The sequence below is a fragment of the Podarcis bocagei genome (genome assembly GCF_964188305.1).
Source record: "Podarcis bocagei genome assembly, chromosome: 1".
Taxonomy (NCBI): domain Eukaryota; kingdom Metazoa; phylum Chordata; class Lepidosauria; order Squamata; family Lacertidae; genus Podarcis; species Podarcis bocagei.
The window spans coordinates 43,791,541-43,804,514 of record NC_138125.1 but is presented as its reverse complement, the minus strand read 5'-3'; the positions used below and the strand labels follow the sequence as shown (position 1 = coordinate 43,804,514).

The window sequence follows — 12,974 nt, the reverse complement described above, 5'->3', positions numbered from 1 at the left end:
AAATCACATAAATATTCAGATTTCCCCAGCCTCCTGTCTGGAGTAACATACAAACCAAACAGCTGGTTAAAGGAGGATCTAGAATCTAGAGCTGAAGCAATTTTTTTCTTGATGGGTAAGGCTGACAGGCTACTCGCCATTTCCTGCATCTGTAAATAGGGAAGGGTAATACTCTCTTAAGGAATGTGTTTTTTTAAATAAAAAACAAGTCAAAAACATTTGAGTTTAGGCAGAAATCTCTCAGTGTATTTTTTTTCACCTTAAAAATATTTTTTTAAAAATATACAGAACTTCTGAATACAGACATAGCTTACATGGCTGAATTAGATATAGACATAGAGCATGTTCACAACTTCGAATTTAAACCTATTCAAGCCTGACGTTCAGTGACAACCGTACAGAAGGTTAGTGGCTTGGCAGCCCAATATCAAGTAATTTTGCCAACATTTCATTTCATTTCTTCCCCAGAGTAAATCACTCAGAAATATCACACATTTGTCCTTGCGTGTTCAAAATGTCTGACTAGCAGTATTAACTGTACAACATATCAAAAAATATACTGGAAATCCCTCTAAGGGCACAATTTTTTGCTATTTATTTGAATCAATAAAGGGGGGGGGGGGTTTGAAACCTTGTATTTTCCTTCAAAGGCCTGTGGCCTCCCCAGAACAACACATCCATCAGAGGTCAGATCACTATTACAGCTTCAGCTTTTTAAAAAAACACACTGCTCTTTTTTGTTTTTAGTTTGCTACTTCAGCCACTGGATCCAGCTGGTCGGAAGGGGGCAGCTTGCAAGCTTGCTTAGTTCAAAGCGAGAAAGTCAAGCGGTGAGCAAGTCAGGGAGCAGCTACACAACACCCTGGTCCAGTGGTTTCCTGGGCCGGCATGCTGCTACCAGTGCTCAAGGCCAGTTCAGGCTGCTCACACATACAGTGTTACCTGGGGACTAATTCCCACTGTGAAAGCAGTGGGGCTTACTTCTGAGCAGGCATGAATAGGATTTGCATTGCAGGCTTCCAAGCTCCCCTCTCCTGCTGCACAGTGGACTTGGGGTTACAATTTCCGATGGAGAAATCAATCCCCTTGTCACTGCAGGAACACAGATCAGGTAGCTGATATACACAGCAACTGCCATCCCACAGCAGACAACACACATGTGTGACACATTGTAATGCACATGTTCCAGAGAGGAAGCCATATTTATCTTTTCCAGGAAAAAAAAATCAACAAGAGGCTTGTGGAACCTCTGACTAATATATTCTGGCGTAAACTCAAGTGTTTATTATACCCGATGCAATAAAGTTTTAAGAGACTACAAGATTCTTTGTGCAGATGCTTTTTCCTGACAAAAAGATTTATGCGCCTGTGGGAAAAGGGTACTGTACGAAGTGATGGAAACGATCAACTATAGAACTAAACGCTATGAGCTACGGAGGGAAAATGCATGTTTTAAAAAACCTGAATATCAGCTATGTCTAAGCACTACAGTGGGTTTGAAACCGTGTTCTGCTCTCATTAGATTCTTCAGCAAAATCGTGAATGTTGTCAGCTCATACACTAATGTATTTCAAATCCCTAACAGACAAGTTTTAAAATATAAAAGATTAGGCCTCTGACATAGGTTCAAGAGAAGAGACTAGATTCAAGTCAGGTTCTGGGGAAACTAACCGTGGCCATTTCCAGGTATATATTTCTATACGAGGGTGGTTGTGTTAGCTGCTTCACTGTTCCAACGCTCAGACTACCGGAATCGCTCATACCATTGTAAAGTCTGCACTTATAGGAATGGTCCTATGGCATTAAAATGCAATTAAAATGCAACTGTTTTATTTCTGGAAGCCCCAGCAGCAGTTGCAACCAACCAAGGAGAACAGAAGTGGCAGAAGGATGGTTTGGGGATTTCCAGACAAAAACAGTGACCAAAGGGTAGCTGTTTCCACTTGCTCTCATTCACTGCTGGGAAGGGGAGAGGGGTTTCACCATTTGCAGTGGGCAGGGTAGAGTCAACCCAAATTGGGAAGGTCAGCATACAGGCCAGCAGTGATATCAGTGGGGGTTTATGTCAAAGAATTTAGGACTGGCAGCAATGACAGCTGAAACAGAAGGAAAGTTAAATGAAACTCAAATCTGATGTAACTGGCCTGGGAAAAGGTCAGGAACAAATACACCAAAGGTTAACTCTCAAAAGCAGCATCGCCATGAGCCGGAGAAATATGACAACAGTAACCTCAGGAATGAATTCCTTTTGGGCATGTTTACAGCAAAATATTAACCGGAACGTCTCTTCTTTGCTTACAACTTGGAAAAGAATGGTTTAACAAAAGAGGTGCTGAGCAAGCAGTAATAAAGCACAGGGTCAAACAGTGCTATAGCCAGGGCTTTAAGGAACTGGGCATCCTTTTCCACCCCAGATTAGCTGTGACTTGCAAAGGAAGCTTTCCCCAATAGCCCTTTAAACACCATTCAGCACCTGCTCCTTCTCTGTCTGCGTGTGTACAGAATATAGATTATATAGGTCCTCTCTATGCATTAACTAAGGGGATCTGTATACAAAGAGGTATATGCACAGGGGTACAAAGGAAATGCCTCGGGGTACATTTCAGATAGGCTGACATACCTGAGCTCCATTCCACGTGGTTCCCCCCCACTTATTTAGGGATTAATAAAGCGTATTTGTAAAAACTAAAAACCGGTACAGTTTTCCCTGCTCGAGTCCCAGAGAGCGAGGCGGGGAAGCCAAGGGCCAAGACAGGAAAAGAAGCGTCCTTCATCTCCCGGCCTTTCCGAGTCCACAGCCGAGAGCGCGCGCTCGAGTCCGGGGCGACGGGGCGGTCCAGGCTCCCTGCTTGCTCCAGCGGCCGTCGGGGCTCCCGGTCGGATGGCTTCCCTTGTACTCCGCAGTCGCTGTCTCCGCCGGAGTCGGTGCAGCACGGTGGGGTCGGTCGAGGGATGGGGTTGGCGGGGAGAAAGGTTGTGCCTCCGGCCTCCTGGGCCGGATCAAGTCCCTAGCGCGCCGAGGTGTCGGGCGTCGTCGTGGGCGGCACGGCGGTGGTCAGCGGCCTCGTGGTCTCTCCGGTGCCGGGCGCAAGCGGGCCGGGGTCGGGGCCGGGGGCCGTCCCGGGCGGCTGGGGCGGGGTGTGCGGCCCGCCGCGCACGGGCTGCCAGATGAGGCTGTAGTAGACGGCCAGCACGATGGCGGCCAGCGAGACGGAGAGGACGTAGGCCAGCACGGTGGCCAGGCGCACCCACTTCTTGTTGGTCTTGGCCGCCATGCGCGCCTTCTTGTCCCCGGTGTAAGTGGCCGGCTTGCCCCGCTCCCCGCCCGCCCCCGCCTCCTTCTCCTTCATGGGGGCGCGGCCTTTGGCCCGCTGCTCCACCGCCCTCTCCGTCTTGCTGAGGCTCCCGAGCGGGATGGGCCCCGAGGGACGCGCCGCCGCCGATCACATCACGACATGCCCCGGGGCGCCGGGAGAACCAGGCGCTGCTGCTTCTGCTGCAGCAGCGGGTGGGCCTCGCAGGCAGGCGGCGGACAGCGATCGACTGCCTCGGCTGCGAGCTTGCGACGCGCCCGACTGCAGGGAGGCGGCCGTGGGTGGGAAGCCCGTCGGCGGAAAGGCAGCGTTGCTCGGCCTCGGCCCGCGGCGAGGATGCTGCTGTCGGGGCGCGCGCCTCGCTCTCTCTTTCGCAACAGCAGCAGCAGCTGAATCCGCGGTGTCTCGGCGGCGCTCAGCGGCCGGGCTGTGCAGGCAGCGGGTATTAAAGGGGCACGAGCGCCGACGGAGGTGGGAGCGGATGCTGTGGCGCCTTAAAAAGGCAATGCAAGAGCGGGAGGACCACCGGCCAGCCGCGGCTCTGCGCTGGCAGCAGGCCAGGGACCGCCGACCCGCCTTCTGTCCGGGGAGGGGGAACAGCTCCGGCGCATCACATATTGGGAGGGGGAGCGACTCGGGGGGCTGCGATCCCCACTCCCATTTCCCTAGGAGGCAGTCTCATTTAATGGAGTCACTACTTCCGAGTACATGCGGTAGGGTCGCGCTGGGGGGGGGGAGCGGGGGCGGGGGAGACAGGAAGCGAAAGGTACACGCAAAGCTGCGATCCTAAACAAATTTGCAATTCTTGGCTATTGAGGCTGGTCGGGGGAGTCGCACTGAATGAAATGGGACTTCCTTCCGAATATCCCTGCATTGCTCCGCGTTGCTCAAAAGTCCTAAGCCATTCGAGAGAGAGGTCCGCTTCAGACACTAGTTTTCCCTCCTCTAGCTGATATTAGGGTGCGGGCGTGGGGGAATGGTCAAATATCGAGGCGCCCGTCCGTGATCCCGAAGTGACAGGTATGGAAGAACAAACGGTCAGCGAGCTGCACTCTCCTCCCCACCGGCCTGTGCTGTAATGTCAACATGGGGACTCCCGGATTTTGTCCGGGAAGAACTCCTGAACTAGTTTGGGGGCCCGTTCATCTCACTGTGGACAACATTTGTGAGTCTCATAGCTCCCATTTCAAACATTGCAAAAAACCAAGAAAACCGCCTTTTCAATCTATCAACCATGGGGGGGGGATTTTGGACCAATAGGTGAGCACCTGGAGTCTGGACATTGCAAGTATTAGGTGCGTTTGACGGTTTGAAAAACGCCTCTAGAAATCTAATCTGCCCTGCCCAAATGCTGGTGTGTCTAATAGAGATTCTAGGACCCACTAATGACTTTGGTGTGTGTGATCCAACATTTTGTATGTTTGTTTCATGGGAGCAAGGAATTGAGGGGGAAGAAGCTAGAAAAGTGCTCACTGGTTCCAAACTTTCAAAACAGAGATTTTAAAAACCGGAGTGTTAGAATGAAGTCACCTTAAGATGCTCTGTTACTGCCATTTGACTCTTAATGCAGTGATGTGCCAATATGACATGTTGAGAACAAAGGATTGGGATGTAATAATCCCTCTGCTGATTTTATACATATGAGATAGAACTGCCCTTTAGGTATATTGGATCAAAATACTAAATGAGGTGGATAAATGAATGGCAATATACCACTTGTCTTATTAGGACCATTTGATCTCTGATCTGCTGGCTGCTGCTAAATTCAAAGTCTTAAAGTATAACTATGTGACAAAAGTTTGAAATGTTGCACAAATGCTAACATCCAATATATTGATGACATGTCTAGATAGAAAAAGGACAGCTGAAACATCTTTGAAATGCAGTGAAAGATACACCTCAGTCACTCAGAAGTCCTAAATGGATTTCCAGAAGTTCAATTACAGTATAACATTTCAAACTGTTTTAAATGCTTTTTTAAAAAACCAAACAGTTCTGTGACATGAATCTCATTTGTTCTATCTGAAGGTATAACCTCTTAGGAAAGAAATGCTTCTGTATTTCCTCTTTTTTTTAATATGACAGGCAAATAGCTATACATTAATTCAGGTGGGTTTCATCTACGTCCTCTTGCTTACTGGCCGGCTTGAGTCTGTGATAGGCTGCTGCGTGTTTGGCTTTCTCTGGAGCAGTGAACTCTACCCATCAAAGGTAACAGGGGAGCTTGCTGTTGAGTACAACAGCACACACCTTTAACTGAAAGAAGGACAAGTCAAGAGCTGATCTTGTAATGGGAAATTCCATATTCTTATTACTTCAAACCATTGATTTGGCTTTTGAACATGTATAAGCAAATGGCTGAAGTAAAGTTCAGGGACCTTTGTTTACATAAACGGTCCCTCTATCACATGTCAGTAACTAGTGGCCCTAAATTCTAATCTAAGTGGGCACAGGACATTGGTCATAACATCATGTTTGCTGACTGGGAATGGTTGTGGAACACCGGGATAAAATTTACGGCATGTAATGCCTTAAAGGAAAATATTATGAAAATGATTTACAGGTGGTACATGACCCCAGTCAAGCTAGCAAAAATTTATCATGTGCCCGACAATAAATGCTGGAAATGTAAAGAAACTGAAGGTACTTTCTACCACCTTTGGTGGACATGCCCAAAGATTAAGGCTTTCTGGGAAATGATATATAATGAAATGAAAAAAGTACTTAAATGTACCTTCTCTAAGAAACCAGAGGCCTTTCTCTTGGGCATTGTCGGCCAACTGGTGTTGAAGAAAGATAGAATTTTTTTCCTGTATGCTACGACAGCAGCAAGAATACTCCTCGCAAAGTATTGGAAGACACAAGATCTACCCACTTTGGAAGAATGGCAGATGAAAGTGATGGACTACATGACACTGACTGAGATGACCGGCAGAATCCGTGATCGGGGGAAGGAGACGGCGGAAGAAGATTGGAAGAAATTCAAAATTTATCTTAAGGACTATTATAAACTTGATGAATTTTAAAATGTCGAGGCTTTGAGAACGAAAGGGTTACAGCGATATAAGATTAGATTCAAGGAAAGACTAGGAAGACATATTTCTGATAGATCTATTTAAAAGTTGCTGAAAAACTTTGGACATTGGGATGCAGAAAGGGGGGGTATGGGGGAGTCCGAGAAACAAGGTTTATGAAAAAAAGGTTATGAAAATTATACGTGTTTGTATGTCCTTTTTATATGTTTGTATTGTGTTAAATTTTTTTGTAAAACTAATAAAAATTTATAAAAAAAATAAATAAATTCTAATCAAGCCCTCTGACTTCCCAGTTGTCAGCTCAGATGCAAGGGGACAGCATATTTAAGGAGAGGCCCTTGTTGTCATGTGAATGGCTACCAGTTCCCTTTTAGAGGTGAGGTGGGACCCTGGGCTTCCAGTTCATGCCATTTCTCAAAGTGACCCTCTGTTTATACAGGAATGACCAACCTTTCTGGGCCAATTTGCAAATCTTGTGGGCATCACACACCCAGAGCAACCAACTACACACCAACCTGTTCTGTAGGCAACAACAGAATGCACATTTCAAGTCTAATTTCAGTGGGAGAAGAAGACCCTGTGGGCACCAGAGGAAGCCTATGTGTGCCCCTGGCACAACTTTGGCAACCCCTGTTCTAGCAAAACATGTTTTGGGAAAAGGCCTTTTGAGCATCTTCCGTTACAGCTGCTTAACACCTCTCATTCTAAGGAACAGCCTTATATTTTCAGTCACTTCGGTCCCATATCTCGATGGGAGATCTTTATGTCACCCAAGCCAATGCATGTCTGCTCAGATGTAAACTGCATTAAGCTCACTGAGGTTTACTCCCAGGTATCCGTGCACAGGGTGGCAGCCATATGCTGGTATTAAACTAATTTTTACACAGAATAGTTCCACTGAAATGAGTGAACATGACTAAGGTCCATTAATTGAATACCATCCATAATGACTAATCTGTATGCCACCTTAATTAGTTATTGCCACTCTGTCCTGAAGATGTAGCTTTGCAGCTTCACACAACTTCATAGTTGTGGGAGGCTAATTTGCCATTACAGACTTGGATTGCTGGCTGACTAAAACAGAACAGTTCTTGCTGTCAGGATGCTATTTCCCCTCCACATTAAAATCCACACAAACAAATGCATAAGGGGAAGTGAATGCATGCGCACACACGCCTAAACACACATTCATGTTAAGGTTACCAGATTTTTTTCAATGAATCTGGGGACACACTTCAACTTCAATGGATTTTGTATGGGAACTGATTTGTAAATCGGGGGACTGTCCCTGGGGAAAGGGGACGTCTGGTAACCTTATGTTAAGGAAAGTAGGATGAAAAATTAGTGTAATGGGATTTCCCCACTATTAAGATTCTCGTTATTTGAATAACTATCCTACATATGTTCAGCCTCCCAACGTTTTCCTTCTTGTCTTATAAATCATCTCTCTCTCTCTCTCTCTCTCTCTCTCTCTCTCACACACACACACACACACACACACACACACACACACACACACACACACACCATCTTTGTGTTCTGGCTGGCTATTGGTGAAGGAAATCCTTATTAAATGGGAATTGGTCTTCCGGTTCCCAGGAGCCCAGCAAATCTGTCTTAAGTGGGCAATGCTATTGAATGGAAGAGAACGAGCAGCACAGTCTCAGATGCAGCTATTCTGCAATATAGTAACAGCTGATCGGAGCTCCAGCAGGATATGAAATTATTGGTTTCCAAATTGCACCGCTCATTAAAAGGCTCTGCTGTTGCTCAGCAGCTGCTGGGAAACCTAAAGAAATAAAGTGGATCAGGCATATATGAGGATGCTGGGCTTTGAGCATGGCTGTCAGCAGTGAGAGACTCGGTATGGTGATAGTATTTTCGTGATACAATACATTAGGGGTGCTTAATGTGGCCTGTGGGCCTTACAAGCCCCCTAAGGTTTTTCCTGGCCCTCAGAGGACCCCCTCTATTTTGTCACTGTCAGCGGTTTTTAATTTAATTTAATTTATTTACTTATTCACCCAACTCCTCTCCGATCTCCTGTGTTCTGGGTGTTCTCCATTTCTTTCTCCAGGCAATTTGGGACCCAAAATTTCCCTGCTGAAAGGGTTGAAAGTGACAGACCCCTCTTCCTGGTTGAGAGCTGCCAGTAACTTTCTTGTTTCAACTGCTTCTGCAGGACCCTCTGAGTTTGTTGGAACCCCTGCAACTGTGACACAGAAAAGGTGTCTGAGAATCAGCCTCTAGTTCTTTTTTATATAAAAAAGGAAAAGTAAAGAAAAAGAGAGACTTCAGAAATCAGAGATTTAGCTCTAGGATGTTTTCCTTAGAACTTGTAGGGTGGAGAGCTGGATCAATGACTTAAGAAGATGTCTGGCTGCCCTGGCAGTTGGGCTTTGGCTTTTCTCTTTGCTGTCAGCAAATCAATGGATGTGTGCTTATATTGATGCCTCTTTGTGATATACTCAGTTGGATAAGGAGATGTGCTTTGAAAATAGCTTTGTTTATCCAACAGCAGCTCTAAGGTACCATGTGGGTGATGATGAGCACAATTAACCTTCTACACAGGTCCAGGGGACGTGGGTTACAGACAAGAGGCTGGGAATAGGTAAATTGAATCTGTCCGATGTCAAAAGGCAGAGAGTTCCAAAATGTGGGTGCTGCAGTATCATGTGGCACCTGTAACAGCGCCAGTTCTCCAGATCAAAGCAGTCAAGTGGGCATATATGGGGTAAAGCAATCTCTCAAGACATCTGCACTCAGTACACAGACTTCAGGGGCACAGTTAGCCCTCTGGTGGCTTGACATTGAGGGCTGGGCCCAGAGGGTGGCCCTGATTGTGCTTCAGACTGCCAGTACCCTCCATGAAAAGTTGCAAGGAGCAGGGCTTGTGCTTAATTCTTCAAGGCCTGGCATCACTAACTCAGCATATCTCAAGCTCCTGTCTTGGCCAGGTCAGTCTGTTGCAGCAAAAACGAGAGAAGGAGAGAGCGCACCAGCCCTAGGGCGCCATCAAGACCAATGGATTTTGTGCAAGATGCAGTACAAGGGAAAGAGGCCTATCAAAAGGTCAAAATGGGGCATGGCTTAGTTACATTCACTTTGGATTACTGCAGTGTGCTCTCCAAGTGGCAGCAAATGAGATCTAATTGAAAACAACTGCTCTGCCATCTGTCGGGAACTGTTCGCCACAGCCCTATACATAACTTCAGTAACTGTGTAAAGATCCTTCCAGGTTGTCTATTGTCTCCTACACAGGGAGCTTCTTGTCTCAGAGGTGATTTTCTCGAGCATCAAGTTCTACCTGAGTCCTGGTGTGTTGTATGCTTCTGCTCCTGGTTTTGTTTTCTGCTTCTGGGTCTGAGTTCCTAGCTCCTAAGTCCTTCCCTTGACACAGCTATGCCAGCATCCATTCTGTTTCTGGGTACAGTTTGGGGTGTTGGCCGTACTTTAGATAAAGGACATCAATGAGTGATGTCTTCTCTCATATATGTCTGCCTGTTTTTTGTGATCTGCACAGGAGTCTCTTCTCTGCATCCCAGCAGTGATGGGAGAGTTGTGACTTGCTGGGATTTGGAAAAGGGCCGTTTCTGTGTCTATGTTATGGCTCTCCCCACCTTGGAAGGTCAGTCTGGCCCTTCCCTTCTAACCTTCCACTGTCTTATTGATTTTATTCTGGCAGGCTTTTGATCTGCTGGCTAGATGAGTTATAGCAGTGTGGTTCCTTATTTTTAAGATGTTTTTATCTGGTGTCTTGGGATTATTGTTTTGCTTATGTACTAAGTTTCCTATGTCGGATCGAAGATTTGATCCATTCTTAATCTGTTGCTGTAAGCCAGGGGCTGGAAAATATTTGTTTAGTCCAAAGGCCACATTCCCTTCTGGGCAACCTTACAAGAACCATATGCCAGTGGTGGATGAGGCCACAAATTTAAATGCCCTCATTGTAGAGCAGACTAGCTTCTACACACTCAAATATCCCACTCTTTCCTACAGCCACACAAGCAAAAGATACTACCAGAGTTCGATGACACATTCCAGGCAGCCTGGGAAGAGTTCTGAGAGTCAGGCATAGAGACCTGGGTAGCTGCATTTGACCCCCGAGTCCTGTTGAAAGCTGTACTTATGGTACTGAGTTTACACTGTAAGGATGGGGATAGTGCATAGTGCAGACGACGACTGAAATTCAACCACCTAATAGAGTATTCAAAGACATGCATATGCAGGCAAAACATAAAAAGAATAAATCTATATTTTACGATTGAGAAAATGGAACGGAAGATATAGAAAAGGCTGCTAACCTGGACTTTGGTTTGGTATTGATCGCAGGTGCAAACAGCAATGGCACTGAGCTTGGGTTACTATGGTACAAGAGTTTACAGATCCCTGCTCAAACAAGACACAGCATCTCCCCGGCAGAAACTTCCTGTCTCTGCCCAGGCAGTGTGGATCATTGTCAATCTAGCAAAAGCCAAAAAATCATATTTGTGTTGAAGACTACAAAACACCGTGTGGGAAGAACTGACAGTACAACTTCAAACAAATCCAAGAATTTTGTTGCTGAGATTCATAGAAAGAAGAAAATACATAGGATTTCTTGAAAGGGATTTTTGCATTGCATAAGTCACTGGTGCCAAATCTGGGGGGCAGGGGGGAGTCTGGGTGTCTCCGCTCCCAGAAAATTTCCACTGTAGGTGCTGAAGCATATCTACGGCCCAGCAGACACAGAGGCCCTAGCCCAGTCAGAGAGCCAGCAGAGGCAAGGCGGCAGGCAGATTGCGCACAGTGCATGCGCCATGACATCATGACGTCACACACACAATAGCACGAGTGACATGATGAGTTCTCGGGAGGAAAAAGAGGACATAAATGGAAGAAATAAGAGGGGTGTGTTTTGGTTTTAAATAAGAACCCCCCACATCTGTTAGAGTCTAACGATTAGGAGTTTGTGAAGGCAAAGCTGAGGTAAATCCCTGGCGCTGATATTCCTGGACAATTCTTAACACAAAGATCACCTAGAGAAGATAGCAACACACTTCTCTCGCTTTTAAAAAATAAATAAGATGTCCTGAACTGTGAACCCAACTGTCTTCACATTATTAGAATGGAGCTCTGGAGTCATGCAATGCTCAACAACTGTGGGTCTTTGGCACCGAAAGAAGCTGGCAGTTTGAACCCCCTGAGGGGTTCCTTTACCCTCATTAACCTAGCTTGAAATGCAGCAAAGGGATGCAGACTAGACTGCTGTAGAAATTACTCTGTGCTCATAGAGGCTCAGCCGCAGGATTCATATTGATGGCCCCTGGCAGTGGTGTGCCTTCCAAAGGGTAATTACAGTCTCTTGTGCAGCGATCACTCATTTTTACTGGCTATAAATACGCTGCCTTTACAGAGAATCACTTCATTCTTGTACTACGCACGGACTTAAAGTCACACTGTGTGCCTTCTAATTTTCACCCCATCATGTTCCTTCAAGTTCAGCCTCTTTCCAACTGCAGAACTGGGACCAACCCTTCATTGCTTAATTTTGAGGCGAGGGGCGGGGGTTGCCCTATCACTACAGATTTTTCTTTTAATATGTTCATCCTCTTCCTTCTCTGGTTTTATTTCTTCCTGCAAAAATAAAATAAAATGGCATTTTGCCCTCTGATTCCCACACCCCATTATACTTTAGCTTATAATTGCTTCTTGAAGGAAATATTTTCTCACACAGTGCAGCCCCCCCAGTGTCTCACAGGAGAAAGTACAGTCTCTGGCTACACCTTCCCTGTATATTTAAAGCACTATTATACCATTTTATAATAGCCATGGCTATTATAATCATGGCTCCCCCTGCATGCAAGAATCCGGACAACTGTAGTTTGTTAAGGGCACTGAGAGTTGCTAGGATACCCCTATTCTCACAAGGCTACAGTTTTCAGAGTAGAGTGGTACCTGGGGTTAAATACTTAATTCGTTCCGAAGGTCCGTTCTTAACCTGAAACTGTTCTTAACCTGAAGCACCACTTTAGCTAATGGGGCCCCCTGCTGCCGCTGGGCCGCTGGAGCACGATTTCTGTTCTCATCCTGAAGCAAAGTTCTTAACCCGAGGTACTATTTCTGGGTTAGTGGAGTCTGTAACCTGAAGCGTATGTAACCCGAGGTACCACTGTAGTTTATCAACCAACCAATCAACCCCTCTTTCCAGGGAACTCTGAGAATTGTAGCTCTGAAAGCGGAATAGGGACTCTCTCTCTCAGCACCCATAACAAACTGCAGTTCCCAAGATTCTTTAGGGGAAACCATGAGTGTTAAAGTGGTATCATAGTGCTTTAAATGTATGGTGCCTCGGTTCCCTACAAAACACTCTTGTTATCTTGTATGGTCAGTGAGCCGGTGGGAGCATTCTTTCTTCCTTACCTCATACACAGGAAAACAATGGGATATGGCAATGTGGTGTAGCTTGAAAGAAGAGCCTCTCCAGTAGATCTAGCTGGGTTGGGGGGTCTGGAAAGGGACACCACCGTCCTTTAGGGGTCCTGGTCCTAAGCCAAAAGAGATTTTTCCAGAGGAGATTTCCCCCAAAGTAAAGGCATGAAGTAGCCTCTTGGTAGGAAAAGCATGAGCACTGCCCAGTCTGACA

At 46.2% G+C, this 12,974-nt stretch overlaps 1 protein-coding gene across 1 annotated transcript; it reads right to left on the bottom strand.

Moving 5' to 3' along the window:
* Positions 1-224: 224 nt before the first annotated feature.
* Positions 225-4,008, bottom strand: INAFM2 (InaF motif containing 2). The gene has a single exon (XM_081189406.1). It carries the CDS (start codon positions 3,348-3,350, stop codon positions 3,009-3,011), a length of 342 nt encoding a protein of 113 aa, XP_081045532.1. The 5' UTR covers positions 3,351-4,008; the 3' UTR covers positions 225-3,008.
* Between the last annotated feature and the right edge of the window lie 8,966 nt (positions 4,009-12,974).